This window comes from Halichoerus grypus, chromosome X (genome assembly GCF_964656455.1).
Source record: "Halichoerus grypus chromosome X, mHalGry1.hap1.1, whole genome shotgun sequence".
Lineage (NCBI taxonomy): Eukaryota > Metazoa > Chordata > Mammalia > Carnivora > Phocidae > Halichoerus > Halichoerus grypus.
Genome location: NC_135727.1, coordinates 5,415,371 through 5,436,190, shown reverse-complemented (window position 1 = coordinate 5,436,190; position 20,820 = coordinate 5,415,371). Strand labels below are relative to the sequence as shown.

The following is a 20,820-nucleotide window of genomic DNA, read 5'->3' as shown; positions in this document are numbered from 1 at the left end:
CTAGACACGGTCCCCTATGGCTGGGACGTGTCCTGCTTCTCCTCGTGTCCTCACTGCTCACCCACAGGGCCTTCCAGAGAGCAGAGCTCAGCCCAGCTCTGGGAATCAAGGAGCCAGTGAGCAGGGCTCCCTCTGTGCTGGGAGGACGTTTCCCCCCCTTTCTGGAAGAACCAGGCCAATGCACGAGCTCGCGTGTGTGCGCGTGCTTGCCTTTGGCATTTGCACAATGATGGCCGGGAAGGCATCAGAAGCAAGAACCAACAAACTTTTATTTCTCCAGCTTCTGACCCCCGTCCCCTGCTTGTTCCATTCTTTCGCCTTTCCAACCCATCCCTAGGCCAATGCCCTGTGATTTCGGTCCAGAGACCAAACAAGTAGGCAAGGTGTCCAGGCTGGTGTCCAGGACATGACAAAACTCTTTTTTTCTTAAAGGTATTTATTTATTTATTTATTTATTTATTTATTTATTTATTTATTTATTTGAGAAAGAGCACACACAGAGGGAGAGAGACAAGCAGAGTCTCCACTGAGCAGGGAGCACAATGTGGGGTTCGATCCCAGGATCCTGAGATCATGACCTGAGCCGATGGCACATGCTTAACCAACAGCGGCCCCAGGCGCCCCCGGAACATGATAAAACTCTTAACTCTTGAACTGGGTACGGACAAATGCTGCGGGGTGCATGTCACTCACACACTCCGCCGCTGAAACGGATGAAACCTTCTATGGCAAGGAACCCCACAGGACAGCTTCCTCAAGGACACCAAGCTCTGGATGTGGGAGTCATCCCAGGGAACAACCACCCCCACCCCCAGGAGGCTCCTTACCCTGCTTTCTTCCCCCAACCCTCCCTGGCCCTGCACTCCTTCAAACGCCCAGGGCTCTGTCTTCACGCACACACACAAACACACACAGGGAAGGACCAACAAGCGGCCTCACTTCAAGCCCAGCATCCTGGAGGAGAAGCTGCCGACCCCACCAATGCCTGGAAAGGGCCTGGCAGACGCGGGGGCTCAGGCCCCCTCTTCCTCATCTCTCACAGCCCCTTCAGACAGGGCCAGGGAGGAAGCCGGCTGCGCGAGACTGACCCGGAGCAAATACTCCAGCATTTGCAACTTTGATTTCGGCGTGGGCCCTGGGACCCCACAGGAACTCGTAGCGGGCAGGGTCGCTGCCGGGCACCTGCCGGTACTCCACGTACCCTTCCTGCACCCAGACATTGGTGAGGAGCTCCCTGGGCTCCCCATAGATGACGTGCTCCTGGCCAGCATACACCCCCATGTCCCCCAGCGCTTCCCACACCTCCTCCTCCGGGGCATGGTCGCTGTTCAGGAGGATAAACCCCAGGAGCACTACCAGGAGGCCGGTCTTGGGCACTTCCTGCTCACTGCTCAGCATCCCATCCCAGGTGAGGCCCAGGACGGGGACCAGGATGTAGGAGTGGTCGGCGGGGTCCACTTCCTTCACATCCACGCCAAAGACCAGCCGCATGCACTCGGAGGCTCGGCCCAAGATCACAGGGAAGGCATCCTGGTCATCCTCGCCGACGATCTCCAGCATCTCTGCCTGGCTGATCGGCTCCTTGGTGCGATACTTGAGGAGCAGGAACTCCACCAGGTCGACCACCTTCCCCTGGACTACGTTTTGGTGCCCCGGCTGGGCTTCTTCGGGCTCCTCCCAGGTGCTCGACCCCTCCTCATCGGGGCTGCTGGAGCCCTGGTCAGGCTGGCTCTGGGCAGTGGCTGCCGGGGCACTGGGGGAGGGGCAGGCACTCACAGAGCTCTGGGGAGGACTCTGGAACCCAGCAGCAGACCCCTCCTCCGAGGGGACCAGAAAAAGGGCAGAGCAGGAGACAGATGGGACGGTGGACTGGGAGGAGGCGGAGGTGGAGAAGGAGGAGGGGGCGCACGGGGCCTCCTCCTCCCCAGCCCCGGACAGCTGTGCCTCCACCAGGCCCTGGGCCGGGCCGGGGTCTTCCTCCAGCTTCCAGAGCTCACTCCTCTGACCCAGGGACATGGCGTTTGTGTCAGGCTGAACCTGAAGAAAGATGTGGGATGGCTCCTCAGGGCGCAGCCCGGGCAGCAGAGGCCTGAAGTCCCGGAGCTCACAGTGCGCTGCGTCGGGCTTGGGTGCTGAGGGCTCCCCTCTGGGCTGGGAGGGGCGAGCCCCTGGCCCCATGCTCAGAGCACGTACCTCACCTTGACCACTGGCACTCACCTGCACCTCCCCTGCTCTGGGACCTTAGAGGCTCCTGCCTCAGACCTAGGCCTCAACGCTGAGTTCTTGAAGCCCCTGGAGGACAAGAGGAGGAGCACTTCAGGGAGCAGACACAGAGCACGGCACACGGGGCCCAGTGGGGCAGGAGGGCTGGGGCGGACTCTGTGAGGTCCCCACCAGTCCAAGCTGGGCGGTCCCCTCCTTGGCCTCTCAGGGGACTGCTATTTCCCCTGGCAGGGCCTGGGCCCCCCTCCCGCAGCCTGAGGCCAAAGGGTCACAGCAAGACCACGCAGCCCTGAGACTCCACAGAAGGTAAGCGAGGGGGCCCACATGTGCCCACGCCTGCCAAAGGTCTAAGGGCTCGTCACGGAACCCCAGGGATGGCCAAGCTCGGGGTTCCATCGGTGCCGGGATGGGTGCACCTCTCCGTCTATACCCTGACCCCACAGAAGGCCTGGGAAAACTCCCTGTGTTGACCAGAGGCCACCCTCCTGGTGCCGAGGCCTCATCTCTGGGAGACACCAGAAGGAAAAGTCAGGAGACATAACTTGGCCCACCGATCGCCCGTCTCCCCATGGCTGACAGAAGCGGCAGGGTAGGCCTGGGCCCAGAGGATCCTGCTGTGGGAGGCATGCCCTCATTTCTCATCTCCCCCCAACAGTCAGGGCCAGACCCAGAGCCAGGGCACCTGCCTCCTCTGCTACCTGAGTCCAGACCCTCAGGCCCTGGCCCTCCCCATCCTGAGAGGAGGGATCTGGAGAGGAGGAGGGACTCAGCCTGACAGGCCCCGCCCAGCGTTCCCAGGGAGGCCAGGTAGGGGCTGGACAGATTCCTGGGCCATCACTTCCTTGTCCGGAGGGGTGGGTTAGGAGTCACTCACTTCTCCCTCGGGTGCCCCCATGTTGACTCTTGGCAGGAGCAGGGACTCCTGTGTGTCTCCAAGGTGGGCTTCCCCAGATGACCTGACCCCGACCTCTCCCAGCGTGGGGCTCACCTCCCTGAGAGCTCCGAGAGGAGGGTGAGGGGCCACCACGTCCTCGTCCACGGCCATGTCTACATCCCCACCCTCAGCCCCCGGCAAGATCCCAAAGGGCTGGCAGTAGGGACCGGCCCCTCTGTCCTGGGGTGGGGATGCCCTCAGAACCCCAGGACGCTAATCCTCTTTCTTCCTGCCAGGGCCTGCCCTTCTTCCAGGTCCCCAAAGTGAGACAGAAGCCATGTGCCCCACAGACCAAGACCTCAGCTCCCTGAGGACTCCCACCTTCCGGCCCACGAGACAAGTGAGCACGCATGCCACTTGGGGCCACCGCTGACCGACCCTGCCTGGATTGGGCACGGCCAGATTCCGGTGCACTGGCTTCTTTGCTGAGATGGGGTGGAGGGGGTACGGCCAGTCCTCCCCCAGGGTCCTCACCCTGACTCCCAACCGGACCTGTGCCCCGCTCCCCCCGACCCCACCCTCCACCCTCACACACACACAGGCCCGCTACACCCCAGGCCCGCTCCTTCTCACCACAGGCCCTCAGTCTCTAACAGCCAGATGTGGACCTCAGGACAGGAGGCATGGGCTCCTCCTCCACAGGAGCCACCTCCCTGGCCTGAACTTAGTGCGGCCCAGTCGGTCCTCCCTCTAGTCCTCCCCTTCCAACCTGGCAGGCCCGGGGTCAGCCTGGGCAGCCCTGAAGCCTGCTCCTTCCACCCAGACCCCAGGCTCTGGGAGATGTGGCTGGGAAGTCAGGGCACGCCCTGTGTGATCATCTGGCCCCGGGGCCTCCCGGGACCGAATCTGTTCACTATCCCCAAAACCGCAGTCCTCCTTCTGGTCCTCGCATTTCCACCCAGCAACACGTGGGCCATTCCCCCCCACCCCCATGCTTGAGGCAGTGCTCCATCCAAATGGCCATGGGTTCTCGGATGCCCTGAGGCCAGAGTGGCCATGCACCGTGTGGGCTCACCCATCCCAGGAGACTCCGGTGGCTGAATCAGGGCCGCGGTCCTGTGGGCTCCCTGGGGACTCCCTTGGGGGTCCTCGCCTCGAGCCCTAGCAGGTCCTAGGCCCCTTCGTCTGCTGTCCCTAGGCCGTCCGCCAACACCAAGGCCCTCCCTGCCCTGAGCCCACCGGGATAAGTCTGTGGCCAACTCCTGCGGCCACGAAGCCTAGGGCTCCCCGGGGCTGAGAGCGGGGTCTGAGATGGGGCGTCCAGGTCTCCCGGGCCTTCTTCTGATCTCCACCACGACTCCCTGGGTGCCTCTGCCTTTGCCTGTCTCTACTGCCTACGGATCCGCTCCCGGGCACCGGGGCATCCGGCCTCTGCGAGACCCAGATGGGCAAGTGGGGGACACACAAACGCACGCACGAACACAAACGGGGTGTCCCCGTCCTCCACTCGGGCCTCTAGGGACTGCCTCTGGGCTGGGGTCCAGGGTCTCTCAGTCCTCCCTCGGCAACTTCAGCGTGAAGCCCGACAGGACCTGGGCCCGCCCCTCTGCCCCCCTGACGGAGGCCCTGCTCCTTCGACCCGTCAAGACCCCAGGTTCTCGGGAGACCCAGAGGCAGAAGTCCGGCCGCTCTGGGCTCGTGTCCCCATCCCGCCCAGGGGGGCCTCCCTAGACTGACATCATGGGTGGGCTTCTAGAGGGCTCCGCTCTGTCCTCCCTCAGGGTTTATCCCTGGCCTCCCCACGCCACGCCCCCGCCACTGGGTCGCCAGGGCCCTCCCCTCTGCCCACCTGAGCAGCTGCTCCTTTCATCAGGCCCTCGCCTCAGTCGCTCAGAGACCCGGATGCGGAAGTCCGGACTCACCACGTGCTCCAATCCTCCACCCTCCCCCCCCCCCCAACGGACCTTCCATGACTGACGCTGTGCTGGGGTCCGGGGACCCTCTGTCCTCCCTCTGCAACCTCACCATGAAGCCCAGCAGGACCTGAGCCCGCCCCTCTGCCCACGGGAGGGAGGCCCTGCTCCTTCGGCCAAAGACCCCAGAGTCTCTGAGGCCCGGATGCGGAAGTCCGGACTCACCACGTGCTCGATCCCCTCCCCCACGGACCTTCCCTGACTGACGCTGTGCTGGGGTCCGGGGACCCTCAGTCCTCCCTCCGCATCCTCAGCGTGAAGCCCAGCAGGACCTGGGCCCGGCCCTCTGCCCGCCTGAGGGAGGCCCTGCTCCTTCCGCCAAGGCCCCTAGTGTCTCGGGACACCCGGACGCACCAGTCCGGCCGCACTGGCCGCGTGTCCCCATCCCGCCCAGCGGCCGTCCCGGACTCACCCTGGGGCCCGACCTCGGTGAGGTCCCCTCTGTCCTGCGCTCGAGAGTCCCTCGGTCCTGGCCCCGATCGATCCCCACCCCGACCCCACCTGGACCCCCTGGGGCTCCCTGTGCCCCCGCCCCTTCCCGACCTGGCATCCTTCCCCTCTGACCAAGGTCCTAAGCTCCGTCAGAGCCCCGAGGCGCGTTTCACCGGACGGACGCCACCTGTGGCCACCCTCCCCGGGGGGCCCCCAGGGCCTGGCCGCGGCAGGGCCCGAGGGGCTGGACCTGAGCGCCGAAGAGTGGCCCCCACAGTCCTCCGTCTGCCCCCGGAACCCGCTCCAGGGAGGGCCCGGGCCCGTCCCTCTGGGGACCCGTGTCCTTGGTCCTGGGCCCCGGCGGGAGGGGCTCAGCGGGACGACGCTGTCCCCGCCCGGGGTGTCTCGGGGCTGCCGGCATGGGCCACCTGGCTCCTGGGGGTCCCCCACTCTGTGCTCCCTCACGGGTGGGCCTACCTGCACGCCTGGCCTGGCCCGACCGAGATCCGGCCTCCCACACACGGCGGTCCCGGCGTCTCCCACGCCTCCGAGGCGGAAGTCGGCGCTCGTCACATCCGGACCCCATAGGAAGGGGTCCCCTCGGGCTGACAGCACGTCGGGCGGACATGGGTTCCGGGGTGGGCTACGTGGGGGCAGGAGAGGGGAGCGGGCAGGCCGGGGGTCCCCCGGTCCTCCCTGGGCTCCTCACCTGGACCCCGCCCGGCAAGGTTGGGGCCCCGCCCCCGGCACCCCGCTGAGCCCGTGCCCGTGCACCTCACACATAGGCTCGCAGCCTGCCCCCCGCCTTCCCTGACACGGAGGCAGAGACTGGAGTCTGGCAGTGTCGCCACCCAGCTTGCCGGTGACCAGCTGCACAGAGGCAATCACGGGGACCCTCTGGTCACCCCAGCCCCCCGCCCCCGGGCCGGGGGCATTTCCACTGCAGTGCTCGCCCCGGGGGCCGCACCCCCCTCACCCTGCCTCCGCTTCTTCTGCGGGTCTCAGCGCACCCCTCCCCACCTTCCTGCCAGGACTGCGGCTGCTAGACACGGTCCCCTATGGCTGGGACGTGTCCTGCTTCTCCTCGTGTCCTCACTGCTCACCCACAGGGCCTTCCAGAGAGCAGAGCTCAGCCCAGCTCTGGGAATCAAGGAGCCAGTGAGCAGGGCTCCCTCTGTGCTGGGAGGACGTTTCCCCCCCTTTCTGGAAGAACCAGGCCAATGCACGAGCTCGCGTGTGTGCGCGTGCTTGCCTTTGGCATTTGCACAATGATGGCCGGGAAGGCATCAGAAGCAAGAACCAACAAACTTTTATTTCTCCAGCTTCTGACCCCCGTCCCCTGCTTGTTCCATTCTTTCGCCTTTCCAACCCATCCCTAGGCCAATGCCCTGTGATTTCGGTCCAGAGACCAAACAAGTAGGCAAGGTGTCCAGGCTGGTGTCCAGGACATGACAAAACTCTTTTTTTCTTAAAGGTATTTATTTATTTATTTATTTATTTATTTATTTATTTATTTATTTATTTGAGAAAGAGCACACACAGAGGGAGAGAGACAAGCAGAGTCTCCACTGAGCAGGGAGCCCAATGTGGGATTCGATCCCAGGATCCTGAGATCATGACCTGAGCCGATGGCACATGCTTAACCAACAGAGGACCCGGGCGCCCCCAGAACATGACAAAACTCTTAACCCTTGAACTGGGTACGGACAAATGCTGCGGGGTGGATGTCACTCACACACTCCGCCGCTGAAACGGATGAAACTTTCTATGGCAAGGAAACCCAGAGGACAGCTTCCTCAAGGACACCAAGCTCTGGATGTGGGAGTCATCCAGGGGAACAACCACCCCCACCCCCAGGAGGCTCCTTGCCCTCCTTTCTTCCCCCAACCCTCCCTGGCCCTGCACCCTTTAGAACGCCCAGGGCTCTGTCTTCACGCACACACACAAACACACACAGGGAAGGACCAACAAGCGGCCTCACTTCAAGCCCAGCATCCTGGAGGAGAAGCTGCCGACCCCACCAATGCCTGGAAAGGGCCTGGCAGACGCGGGGGCTCAGGCCCCCTCTTCCTCATCTCTCACAGCCCCTTCAGACAGGGCCAGGGAGGAAGCCGGCTGCGCGAGATTGACCCGGAGCAAATACTCCAGCATTTGCAACTTGCTGATTTCGGCGTGGGCCCTGGGACCCCACAGGAACTCGTAGCGGGCAGGGTCGCTGCCGGGCACCTGCCAGTAGTCCACGTACCCTTCCTGCACCCAGACATTGGTGAGGAGCTCCCTGGGCTCCCCATAGATGACGTGCTCCTGGCCGGCATACACCCCCATGGCCCCCAGCTCTTCCCAAACCTCCTCCTCGGGGGCATGGTCGCCGTTCAGGAGGATAAACCCCAGGAACACCACCAGGAGGCCGGTCTTGGGCACTTCCTGCTCACTGCTCAGCATCCCATCACAGGTGAGGCCCAGGACAGGGACCAGGATGTAAGAGTGGTCGCCGGGGTCCACTTCCTTCACATCCACGCCAAAGACCAGCCGCATGCACTCGGAGGCTCGGCCCAAGATCACGGGGAAGGCATCCTGGTCATCCTCGCCGACGATCTCCAGCATCTCTGCCTGACTGGTCGGCTCCTTGGTGCGATACTTGAGGAGCAGGAACTCCACCAGGTCGGCCACTTTCCCCTGGACTACGTTTTGGTGCCCCGGCTGGGCTTCTTCGGGGTCCTCCCAGGTGCTCGACCCCTCCTCATCGGGGCTGCTGGAGCCCTGGTCAGGCTGGCTCTGGGCAGTGGCTGCCGGGGCACTGGGGGAGGGGCAGGCACTCACCGAGCCCTGGGGAGGACTCTGGAACCCAGCAGCAGACCCCTCCTCCGACGGGACCAGAAACAGGGCAGAGCAGGAGACAGATGGGGCGGTGGACTGGGAGGAGGCGCAGGTGGAAAAGGACGAGGGGGGGCATGGGGCCTCCTCCTCCCCAGCCCCGGACAGCTGTGCGTCCACCAGGCCCTGGGCCGGGCCGGGGTCTTCCTCCAGCTTCCAGAGCTCACTCGTCTGACCCAGGGGCATGGCGTTTGTGTCTGGCTGAACCTGAAGAAAGATGTGGGATGGCTCCTCAGGGCGCAGCCCGGGCAGCAGAGGCCTGAAGTCCCGGAGCTGACAGTGCGCTGCGTCGGGCTTGGGTGCTGAGGGGTCCCCTCTGGGCTGGGATGGGCGAGCCCCTGGCCCCATGCTCAGAGCACGTACCTCACCTTGACCACTGGCACTCACCTGCACCTCCCCTGCTCTGGGACCTTAGAGGCTCCTGCCTCAGACCTAGGCCTCAACGCTGAGTTCTTGAAGCCCCTGGAGGACAAGAGGAGGAGTCACTTCAGGGAGCAGACACAGAGCACGGCACCCGGGGCCCAGTGGGGCAGGAGGGCTGGGGCGGACTCTGTGAGGTCCCCACCAGTCCAAGCTGGGCGGTCCCCTCCTTGGCCTCTCAGGGGACTGCTATTTCCCCTGGCAGGGCCTGGGCCCCCCTCCCGCAGCCTGAGGCCAAAGGGTCACAGCAAGACCACGCAGCCCTGAGACTCCACAGAAGGTAAGCGAGGGGGCCCACATGTGCCCACGCCTGCCAAAGGTCTAAGGGCTCGTCACGGAACCCCAGGGATGGCCAAGCTCGGGGTTCCATCGGTGCCGGGATGGGCGCACCTCTCCGTCTATACCCGGACCCCACAGAAGGCCTGGGAAAACTCCCTGTGTTGACCAGAGGCCACCCTCCTGGTGCCGAGGCCTCATCTCTGGGAGACACCAGAAGGAAAAGTCAGGAGAAATGACTTGGCCCACCGATCGCCCGTCTCCCCATGGCTGACGGAAGCGGCAGGGTAGGCCTGGGCCCTGAGGATCCTGCTGTGGGAGGCATCCCCTCATTTCTCATCTCCCCCCAACAATCAGGGCCAGACCCAGAGCCAGGGCACCTGCCTCCTCTGCTACCTGAGTCCAGACCCTCAGGCCCTGGCCCTCTCCATCCTGAGAGGAAGGATCTGGAGAGGAGGAGGGACTCAGCCTGACAGGCCCCGCCCAGGGTTCCAGGGCTGCCAGGTAGGGGCTGGACAGATTCCTGGGCCATCACTTCCTTGTCCCGAGGGGTGGGTGGAAAAGGACGAGGGGGGGCATGGGGGCTCCTCCTCCCCAGGAGGGCCAGAGTCACAGATCAGCTTCCCGGGGACCAACTGCACAGAACCAATCACAGGGACCCTCTGGTCACCCCAGCCCCCCGCCCCTGGGGCCAGGCCCGGCTGGGGGCATTTCGACTGCAGTGCTCGCCCCGGGAGCCGCACTCCCCTCACCGTGCCTCCGCTTCTTCTGCGGGTCTCAGGGCACCCCTCCCCACCTTCCTGCCAGGACTGCGGCTGCTAGACACGGTCCCCTATGGCTGGGACGTGTCCTGCTTCTCCTAGTGTCCTCACTGCTCACCCACAGGGCCTTCCAGAGAGCAGAGCTCAGCCCATGTCTGGGAATCAAGGAGCCAGTGAGCAGGGCTCCCTCTGTGCTGGGAGGACGTTTCCCCCACTTTCTGGAAGAACCAGGCCAATGCACGAGCTCGCGTGTGTGCGCGTGCTTGCCTTTGGTATTTGCACAATGATGGCTGGGAAGGCATCAGAAGCAAGAACCAACAAAGTTTTATTTCTCCAGCTTCTGACCCCCGTCCCCTGCTTGTTCCATTCTTTCGCCTTTCCAACCCATCCCTAGGCCAATGCCCTGTGATTTTGGTCCAGAGATGAAACAAGTAGGCAAGGTGTCCAGGCTGGTGACCAGGACATGACAAAACTCTTTTTTTCTTAAAGGTATTTATTTATTTTTTTTTTTTGAGAAAGAGCACACACAGAGGGAGAGAGACAAGCAGAGTCTCCACTGAGCAGGGAGCCCAATGTGGGGTTCGATCCCAGGATCCTGAGATCATGACCTGAGCCGATGGCACATGCTTAACCAACAGCGGCCCCAGGCGCCCCCGGAACATGATAAAACTCTTAACTCTTGAACTGGGTACGGACAAATGCTGCGGGGTGCATGTCACTCACACACTCCGCCGCTGAAACGGATGAAACCTTCTATGGCAAGGAAACCCAGAGGATAGCTTCCCCAAGGACACCAAGCTCTGGATGTGGGAGTCATCCAGGGGAACAACCACCCCCACCCCCAGGAGGCTCCTTGCCCTCCTTTCTTCCCCCAACCCTCCCTGGCCCTGCACCCTTTAGAACACCCAGGGCTCTGTCTTCACGCACACACACAAACACACACAGGGAAGGACCAACAAGCGGCCTCACTTCAAGCCCAGCATCCTGGAGGAGAAGCTGCCGACCCCACCAATGCCTGGAAAGGGCCTGGCAGACGCGGGGGCTCAGGCCCCCTCTTCCTCATCTCTCACAGCCCCTTCAGACAGGGCCAGGGAGGAAGCCGGCTGCGCGAGTTTGACCCGGAGCAAATACTCCAGCATTTGCAACTTGCTGATTTCGGCATGGGCCCTGGGACCCCACAGGAACTCGTAGCGGGCAGGGTCGCTGCCGGGCACCTGCCGGTACTCCACGTACCCTTCCTGCACCCAGACATTGGTGAGGAGCTGCCTGGGCTCCCCATAGATGACGTGCTGCTGGCCAGCATACACCCCCATGTTCCCCAGCGCTTCCCACACCTCCTCCTCCAGGGCATGGTCGCTGTTCAGGAGGATAAACCCCAGGAGCACTACCAGGAGGCCGGTCTTGGGCACTTCCTGCTCACTGCTCAGCATCCCATCCCAGGTGAGGCCCAGGACGGGGACCAGGATGTAGGAGTGGTTGGCGGGGTCCACTTCCTTCACATCCACGCCAAAGACCAGCTGCATGCACTTGGAGGCTCGGCCAAAGATCACGGGGAAGGCGTCCTGGTCATCCTCGCCGACGATCTCCAGCATCTCTGCCTGGCTGGTCGGCTGCTGGGTTCGATACTTGAGAAGCAGGAAGGCCACCAGGTGGACTGCCTTCATGTGGAGTGTAGTTTGCACCAGGGGCTGGGCCACTTCCGGCTCCGGGCCGGGGCCGGGCTCCTCCTCGCTGGATGAGCTGGAGCTATCTTGAGACAGGCTCCAGGGAATGGCTGCCCCGGACAGCTGTGCCTCCACCAGGCCCTGGGCCGTGTCTGGGTCTTCCTCCATCTTCCCGAGCTCACTCGTCTGACCCAGGGGCATGGCGTTTGTGTCGGGCTTAACCTGAAGAAAGATGTGGGACGGCTCCTCAGGGCGCAGCCCAGGCAGCAGAGGCCTGAAGTCCTGGAGCTGTCAGTGCGCTGCGTCGGGCTTGGGTGCTGAGGGCTCCCCCTGGGCTGGGATGGGCTAGCCCCTGGCCCCATGCTCAGAGCACGTACCTCACCTTGACCACTGGCACTCACCTGCACCTCCCCTGCTCTGGGACCTTAGAGGCTCCTGCCTCAGACCTAGGCCTCAACGCTGAGTTCTTGAAGCCCCTGGAGGACAAGAGGAGGAGCACTTCAGGGTGCAGACACAGAGCACGGCACACGGGGCCCAGTGGGGCAGGAGGGCTGGGGCGGACTCTGTGAGGTCCCCACCAGTCCAAGCTGGGCGGTCCCCTCCTTGGCCTCTCAGGGGACTGCTATTTTCCCTGGCAGGGCCTTGGCCCCCCTCCCGCAGCCTGAGGCCAAAGGGTCACAGCAAGACCACGCAGCCCTGAGACTCCACAGAAGGTAAGCGAGGGGGCCCGCATCTGCCCACGCCTGCCAAAGGTCTAAGGGCTCGTCACGGAACCCCAGGGATGGCCAAGCTCGGGGTTCCATCGGTGCCGTGATGGGCGCACCTCTCCGTCTATACCCTGACCCCACGGAAGGCCTGGGAAAACTCCGTGTGTTGACCTGAGGCCACCCTCCTGGTGCCGAGGCCTCATCTCTGGGAGACACCAGAAGGAAAAGTCAGGAGAAATGACTTGGCCCACCGATCGCCCGTCTCCCCATGGCTGACAGAAGCGGCAGGGTAGGCCTGGGCCCAGAGGATCCTGCTGTGGGAGGCATCCCCTCATTTCTCATCTCCCCCCAACAGTCAGGGCCAGACCCAGAGCCAGGGCACCTGCCTCCTCTGCTACCTGAGTCCAGTCCCTCAGGCCCTGGCCCTCCCCATCCTGAGAAGAAGGATCTGGAGAGGAGGAGGGACTCAGCCTGCAGGCCCTGCCCAGGGTTGCAGGGCCGCCAGGTAGGGGCTGGACAGATTCCTGGGCCATCACTTCCTTGTCCTGAGGGGTGGGTAGGAGTCACTCACTTCTCCCTCAGGTGCCCCCACGTTGACTCTTGGCAGGAGCCGGGAATCCTGTGTGTCTCCATGGTGGGCTTCCCCAGATGACCTGACCCCGACCTCTCCAAGCGTGGGCCTCACCTCCCTGAGAGCTCCGAGAGGAGGGTGAGGGGCCACCACGTCGTCGTCCACGGCCACGTCTACATCCCCCACCCTCAGCCCCCGGCAAGATCCCAAAGGGCTGGCAGTAGGGACCGGCCCCTCTGTCCTGGGGTGGGGATGCCCTCAGAACCCCAGGACGCTAATCCTCTTTCTTCCTGCCAGGGCCTGCCCTTCTTCCAGGTCCCCAAAGTGAGACAGAAGCCATGTGCCCCACAGACCAAGACCTCAGCTCCCTGAGGACTCCCACCTTCTGGCCCATGAGACAAGTGAGCACGCATGCCACTTTGGGCCACCGCTGACCGACCCTGCCTGGATCGGGCACGGCCAGACTCCAGTGCACTGGCCTCTTTGCTGAGATGGGGTGGAGGGGGTACGGCCAGTCCTCCCCCAGGGTCCTCACCCTGACTCCCAACCGGACCTGTGCCCCGCTCCCCCTGACCCCACCCTCCACCCTCACACACACAGGCCCGCTACACCCCAGGCCCGCTCCTTCTCACCACAGGCCCTCAGTCTCTAACAGCCAGATGTGGACCTCAGGACAGGAGGCATGGGCTCCTCCTCCACAGGGGCCACCTCCCTGGCCTGAACTTAGTGCGGCCCAGTCAGTCCTCCCTCTAGTCCTCCCCTTCCAACCTGGCAGGCCCGGGGTCACCCTGGGCAGCCCTGAAGCCTGCTCCTTCCACCCAGACCCCAGGCTCTGGGAGATGTGGCTGGGAAGTCAGGGCACGCCCTGTGTGATCATCTGGCCCCGGGCCTCCCGGGACCGAATCTCTTCGCTGTCCCCAAAACCGCAGTCCTCCTTCTGGTCCTCGCATTTCCACCCAGCAACACGTGGGCCATTCCCCCCCACCCCCATGCTTGAGGCAGTGCTCCATCCAAATGGCCATGGGTTCTCGGATGCCCTGAGGCCAAAGTGGCCATGCACCGTGTGGGCTCACCCATCCCAGGAGACTCCGGTGGCTGAATCAGGGCCGCGGTCCTGTGGGCTCCCTGGGGACTCCCTTGGGGGTCCTCGCCTCGAGCCCTAGCAGGTCCTAGGCCCCTTCGTCTGCTGTCCCTAGGCCGTCCGCCAACACCAAGGCCCTCCCTGCCCTGAGCCCACCGGGATAAGTCTGTGGCCAACTCCTGCGGCCACGAAGCCTAGGGCTCCCCGGGGCTGAGAGCGGGGTCTGAGATGGGGCGTCCAGGTCTCCCGGGCCTTCTTCTGATCTCCACCACGACTCCCTGGGTGCCTCTGCCTTTGCCTGTCTCTACTGCCTACGGATCCGCTCCCGGGCACCAGGGCATCCAGCCTCTGCGAGACCCAGATGGGCAAGTGGGGACACACAAGCGCACGCACGAACACAATCGGGGTGTCCCCGTCCTCCACTCGGGCCTCTAGGGACTGCCTCTGGGCTGGGGTCCAGGGTCTCTCAGTCCTCCCTCGGCAACTTCAGCGTGAAGCCCGACAGGACCTGGGCCCGCCCCTCTGCCCGCCTGAGGGAGGCTCTGCTCCTTCGACCCGTCAAGACCCCAGGTTCTCGGGAGACCTAGATGCAGAAGTCCGGCCGCTCTGGGCTCGTGTCCCCATCCCGCCCAGGGGGCCTCCCTAGACTGACATCATGGCAGCAATGTCCACAATAGCCAAACTGTGGAAAGAGCCAAGATGTCCATCAACAGATGAATGGATAAATAAGATGTGGTATATATACACAATGGAATATTATGCGGCCATCAAAAGGAATGAGATCTTGCCATTTGCAACGACGTGGATGGAACTGGAGGGTATTATGCTGAGCGAAATAACTCAAACAGAGAAAGACATGTATCATATGACCTCACTGATATGAGGAATTCTTAATCTCAGGAAACAAACTGAGGGTTGCTGGAGTGGGGGGTGGGGTGGGAGGGATGGGGTGACTGGGTGATGGACACTGGGGAGGGTATGTGTTCTGGTAAGCACTGTGAATTGTGCAAGACTGTTGAATCTCAGATCTGTACCTCTGAAACAAATAATGCAATATATGTTAAGAAAGAAAAAAAGAAGAAGAAGAATGTAGCAGGAGGGGAAGAATGAAGGGGGGGAAATCGGAGGGGGAGAAGAACCATGAGAGACGATGGACTCTGAAAAACAAACTGAGGGTTCTAGAGGGGAGGGGGGTGGGAGGATGGGTTAGCCTGGTGATGGGTATTGAGGAGGTCACGTTCTGCATGGAGCACTGGGTGTTATGCACAAACAATGAATCATGGAACACTATATCTAAAACTAATGATGTAATGTATGGGGATTAACATAACAATAAAAAAAATTAAAAAAAAAAAAAAGACCCCAGGTTTTCGGTAGACCCAGAGGCAGAAGTCCGGCCGCTCTGGGCTCGTGTCCCCATCCCGCCCAGGGGGGCCTCCCTAGACTGACATCATGGGTGGGCTTCTAGGGGGCTCCCCTCTGTCCTCCCTCAGGGTTTATCCCTGGCCTCCCCACGCCACGCCCCCGCCACTGGGTCGCCAGGGCCCTCCCCTCTGCCCACCTGAGCATCTGCTCCTTTCATCAGGCCCTGGCCTCAGTCGCTCAGAGACCCGGATGCGGAAGTCCGGACTCACCACGTGGTCCCATCCTCCACCCCCCCCCCCAACGGACCTTCCCTGACTGACGCTGTGCTGGGGTCCGGGGACCCTCTGTCCTCCCTCTGCATCCTCAGCGTGAAGTCCAGCAGGACCTGGGTCCTCCCCTCTGCCCACCGGAGGGAGGCCCTGCTCTTTCGGCCAAAGACCCCAGTGTCTCTTAGACCCGGATGCAGAAATCCGGACTCACCACGTGCTCAATCCCCTCCCCCACGGACCTTCCCTGACTGACGCTGTGCTGGGGTCCGGGGACCCTCTGTCCTCCCTCCGCATCCTCAGCGTGAAGCCCAGCAGGACCTGGGCCCGGCCCTCTGCCCGCCTGAGGGAGGCCCTGCTCCTTCCGCCAAGGCCCCTAGTCTCTCGGGACACCCGGACGCACCAGTCCGGCCGCACTGGCCGCGTGTCCCCATCCCGCCCAGCGGCCGTCCCGGACTCACCCTGGGGCCCGACCTCGGTGAGGTCCCCTCTGTCCTGCGCTCGAGAGTCCCTCGGTCCTGGCCCCGATCCATCCCCACCCCGTCCCCACCTGGACCCCCTGGGGCTCCCTGTGCCCCCGCCCCTTCCCGACCTGGCATCCTTCCCCTCTGACCAAGGTCCTAAGCTCCGTCAGAGCCCCGAGGCGCGTTTCACCGGACGGACGCCACCTGTGGCCACCCTCCCCGGGGGGCCCCCAGGGCCTGGCCGCGGCAGGGCCCGAGGGGCTGGACCTGAGCGCGGAAGAGTGGCCCCCACAGTCCTACGTCTGCCCCCGGAACCCGCTCCAGGGAGGGCCCGGGCCCGTCCCTCTGGGGACCCGTGTCCTTGGTCCTGGGCCCCGGCGGGAGGGGCTCAGCGGGACGACGCTGTCCCCGCCCGGGGTGTCTCGGGGCTGCCGTCATGGGCCACCTGGCTCCTGGGGGTCCCCCACTCTGTGCTCCCTCACGGGTGGGCCTACCTGCACGCCTGGCCTGGCCCGACCGAGATCCGGCCTCCCACACACGGCGGTCCCGGCGTCTCCCACGCCTCCGAGGCGGAAGTCGGCGCTCGTCACATCCGGACCCCATAGGAAGGGGTCCCCTCGGGCTGACAGCACGTCGGGCGGACATGGGTTCCGGGGTGGGCTACGTGGGGGCAGGAGAGGGGAGCGGGCAGGCCGGGGGTCCCCCGGTCCTCCCTGGGCTCCTCACCTGGACCCCGCCCGGCAAGGTTGGGGCCCCGCCCCCGGCACCCCGCTGAGCCCGTGCCCGTGCACCTCACACATAGGCTCGCACCCTGCGCCCCCCCCCCCCCCGGCCTTCCCTGACACGGAGGCAGACACTGGAGTCTGGCAGTGTCGCCACCCAGCTTGCCGGTGACCAGCTGCACAGAGGCAATCACGGGGACCCTCTGGTCACCCCAGCCCCCCGCCCCGGGGCCGGGCCAGGGGCATTTCGACTGCAGTGCTCGCCCGGGAGCCACACCCCCCTCTCCCTGCCTCCGCTTCTTCTGCGGGTCTCAGGGCACCCCTCCCCACCTTCCTGCCAGGACTGCGGCTGCTAGACACGGTCCCCTATGGCTGGGACGTGTCCTGCTTCTCCTCGTGTCCTCACTGCTCACCCACAGGGCCTTCCAGAGAGCAGAGCTCAGCCCAGCTCTGGGAATCAAGGAGCCAGTGAGCAGGGCTCCCTCTGTGCTGGGAGGACGTTTCCCCCCCTTTCTGGAAGAACCAGGCCAATGCACGAGCTCGCGTGTGTGCGCGTGCTTGCCTTTGGCATTTGCACAATGATGGCCGGGAAGGCATCAGAAGCAAGAACCAACAAACTTTTATTTCTCCAGCTTCTGACCCCCGTCCCCTGCTTGTTCCATTCTTTCGCCTTTCCAACCCATCCCTAGGCCAATGCCCTGTGATTTCGGTCCAGAGACCAAACAAGTAGGCAAGGTGTCCAGGCTGGTGTCCAGGACATGACAAAACTCTTTTTTTCTTAAAGGTATTTATTTATTTATTTATTTATTTATTTGAGAAAGAGCACACACAGAGGGAGAGAGACAAGCAGAGTCTCCACTGAGCAGGGAGCACAATGTGGGGTTCGATCCCAGGATCCTGAGATCATGACCTGAGCCGATGGCACATGCTTAACCAACAGAGGACCCGGGCGCCCCCAGAACATGACAAAACTCTTAACTCTTGAACTGGGTACGGACAAATGCTGCGGGGTGGATGTCACTCACACACTCCGCCGCTGAAACGGATGAAACCTTCTATGGCAAGGAAACCCAGAGGACAGCTTCCTCAAGGACACCAAGCTCTGGATGTGGGAGTCATCCAGGGGAACAACCACCCCCACCCCCAGGAGGCTCCTTACCCTCCTTTCTTCCCCCAACCCTCCCTGGCCCTGCACCCTTTAGAACGCCCAGGGCTCTGTCTTCACGCACACACACAAACACACACAGGGAAGGACCAACAAGCGGCCTCACTTCAAGCCCAGCATCCTGGAGGAGAAGCTGCCGACCCCACCAATGCCTGGAAAGGGCCTGGCAGACGCGGGGGCTCAGGCCCCCTCTTCCTCATCTCTCACAGCCCCTTCAGACAGGGCCAGGGAGGAAGCCGGCTCCTCGAGATTGAGCTGGAGGAAATACTGCGTCACTTTCCACCTGCTGGTTTCGGCGTGGGCCCTGGGACCCCACAGGAACTCGTAGCGGGCAGGGTCGCTTCCGGGCACCTGCCGGTACTGCACGTATGCTTCCTCCACCCAGACATTGGTGAGGAGCTCCCTGGGCTCCCCATAGATGATGTGCTCCTGGCCGTCATACACCCCCATGAACCCCAGCTCTTCCCACACCACCTCCTCAGGGGCACGGTCGTCCTCCAGGAGGATCACCCCCAGGAGCACCACTAGGAGGCTGGTCTTAGGCAAGCCCTGCCCACCGCTCAGCATCCCATCCCAGGTGAGGCCCAGGACGGGGACCAGGATGTAGGAGTGGTCGGCGGGGTCCACTTCCTTCACATCCACGCCAAAGACCAGCTGCATGCACTTGGACGCTTGGTCCCAGAACACGGGGAAGGCGTCCTGGTCATCCTCGCCGATGATCTCCAGCATCTCTGCCTGGCTGGTCGGCTGCTGGGTGCGATACTTGAGGAGCAGGAAGGCCACCAGGTGGACTGCCTTCAGATGGAGTGTAGTTTGCACCAGGGGCTGGGCCACTTCCGGCTCCGGTCCGGGGCCGGGCTCCTCCTCGCTGGATGAGCCCGGCCCGGCGCCGGGCTCCTCCTCGCTGGATGAGCTGGAGCTATCTTCAGACAGGCTCCAGGGAGTGGCTGCCCCGGACACCTGTGCCTCCACCAGGCCCTGGGCCGCGTCTGGGTCTTCCTCCATCTTCCCGAGCTCACTCGTCTGACCCAGGGGCATGGCGTTTGTGTCAGGCTGAACCTGAAGAAAGATGTGGGACGGCTCCTCAGGGCGCAGCCCGGGCAGCAGAGGCCTGAAGTCCCGGAGCTGACAGTGCGCTGAGTCGGGCTTGGGTGCTGAGGGGTCCCCTCTGGGCTGGGAGGGGCGAGCCCCTGGCCCCATGCTCAGAGCACGTACCTCACCTTGACCACTGGCACTCACCTGCACCTCCCCTGCTCTGGGACCTTAGAGGCTCCTGCCTCAGACCTAGACCTCAACGCTGAGTTCTTGAAGCCCCTGGAGGACAAGAGGAGGAGCACTTCAGGGTGCAGACACAGAGCACGGCACACGGGGCCCAGTGGGGCAGGAGGGCTGGGGCGGACTCTGTGAGGTCCCCACCAGTCCAAGCTGGGCGCTCCCCTCCTTGGCCTCTCAGGGGACTGCTATTTCCCCTGGCAGGGCCTGGGCCCCCCTCCCGCAGCCTGAGGCCAAAGGGTCACAGCAAGACCACGCAGCCCTGAGACTCCACAGAAGGTAAGCGAGGGGGCCCACATGTGCCCACGCCTGCCAAAGGTCTAAGGGCTCGTCACGGAACCCCAGGGATGGCCAAGCTCGGGGTTCCATCGGTGCCGGGATGGGCGCACCTCTCCGTCTATACCCGGACCCCACAGAAGGCCTGGGAAAACTCCCTGTGTTGACCAGAGGCCACCCTCCTGGTGCCGAGGCCTCATCTCTGGGAGACACCAGAAGGAAAAGTCAGGAGACATAACTTGGCCCACCGATCGCCCGTCTCCCCATGGCTGACAGAAGCGGCAGGGTAGGCCTGGGCCCAGAGGATCCTGCTGTGGGAGGCATCCCCTCATTTCTCATCTCCCCCCAACAGTCAGGGCCAGACCCAGAGCCAGGGCACCTGCCTCCTCTGCTACCTGAGTCCAGACCCTCAGGCCCTGGCCCTCCCCATCCTGAGAGGACGGATCTGGAGAGGAGGAGGGACTCAGCCTGACAGGCCCCGCCCAGCGTTCCCAGGGAAGCCAGGTAGGGGCTGGACAGATTCCTGGGCCATCACTTCCTTGTCCAGAGGGGTGGGTTGGGAGTCACTCACTCCTCCCTCGGGTGCCCCCATGTTGACTCTTGGCAGGAGCAGGGACTCCTGTGTGTCTCCAAGGTGGGCTTCCCCAGATGACCTGACCCCGACCTCTCCCAGCGTGGGGCTCACCTCCCTGAGAGCTCCGAGAGGAGGGTGAGGGGCCACCACGTCCTCGTCCACGGCCACGTCTACATCTCCCACCCTCAGCCCCCGGCAAGATCCCAAAGGGCTGGCAGTAGGGACCGGCCCCTCTGTCCTGGGGTGGGGATGCCCTCAGAACCACAGGACGCTAATCCTCTTTCTTCCTGCCAGGGCCTGCCCTTCTTCCAGGTCCCCAAAGTGAGACAGAAGCCATGTGCCCCACAGACCAAGACCTCAGCTCCCTGAGGACTCCCACCTTCTGGCCCACGAGACAAGTGAGCACGCATGCCACTTTGGGCCACCGCTGACCGACCCTGCCTGGATCGGGCACGGCCAGACTCCGGTGCACTGGCTTCTTTGCTGAGATGGGGTGGAGGGGGTACGGCCAGTCCTCCCCCAGGGTCCTCACCCTGACTCCCAACCGGACCTGTGCCCCGCTCCCCCCGACCCCACCCTCTACCCTCACACACACACAGGCCCGCTACACCCCAGGCCCGCTCCTTCTCACCACAGGCCCTCAGTCTCTAACAGCCAGATGTGGACCTCAGGACAGGAGGCATGGGCTCCTCCTCCACAGGAGCCACCTCCCTGGCCTGAACTTAGTGCGGCCCAGTCAGTCCTCCCTCTAGTCCTCCCCTTCCAACCTGGCAGGCCCGGGGTCACCCTGGGCAGCCCTGAAGCCTGCTCCTTCCACCCACACCCCAGGCTCTGGGAGATGTGGCTGGGAAGTCAGGGCA

The 20,820-nt window shown here is 63.5% G+C and overlaps 4 protein-coding genes across 4 annotated transcripts; all 4 read right to left on the bottom strand.

Moving 5' to 3' along the window:
• Positions 1-820: 820 nt before the first annotated feature.
• LOC118551496 (melanoma-associated antigen 10-like) lies at positions 821-3,268 on the bottom strand. Its single transcript, XM_078064848.1, is given in 4 exon segments — positions 821-1,122; positions 1,124-1,753; positions 1,937-2,037; positions 3,212-3,268. Coding segments are annotated over 4 exon segments (897 nt in total). The 3' UTR covers positions 821-1,013.
• Positions 3,269-7,557: 4,289 nt separating this feature from the next.
• LOC144380536 (melanoma-associated antigen 8-like) lies at positions 7,558-8,562 on the bottom strand. The gene has a single exon (XM_078064847.1). It carries the CDS (start codon positions 8,560-8,562, stop codon positions 7,558-7,560), a length of 1,005 nt encoding a protein of 334 aa, XP_077920973.1.
• Positions 8,563-10,876: 2,314 nt separating this feature from the next.
• LOC144380535 (melanoma-associated antigen 10-like) lies at positions 10,877-11,698 on the bottom strand. The gene has a single exon (XM_078064842.1). The coding sequence runs from the start codon at positions 11,696-11,698 to the stop codon at positions 10,877-10,879; it is 822 nt and encodes a 273-aa protein (XP_077920968.1).
• Positions 11,699-18,018: 6,320 nt separating this feature from the next.
• LOC118528167 (melanoma-associated antigen 9-like) lies at positions 18,019-18,876 on the bottom strand. Its single transcript, XM_036080416.2, has one exon. The coding sequence runs from the start codon at positions 18,874-18,876 to the stop codon at positions 18,019-18,021; it is 858 nt and encodes a 285-aa protein (XP_035936309.2).
• Positions 18,877-20,820: the final 1,944 nt, after the last annotated feature.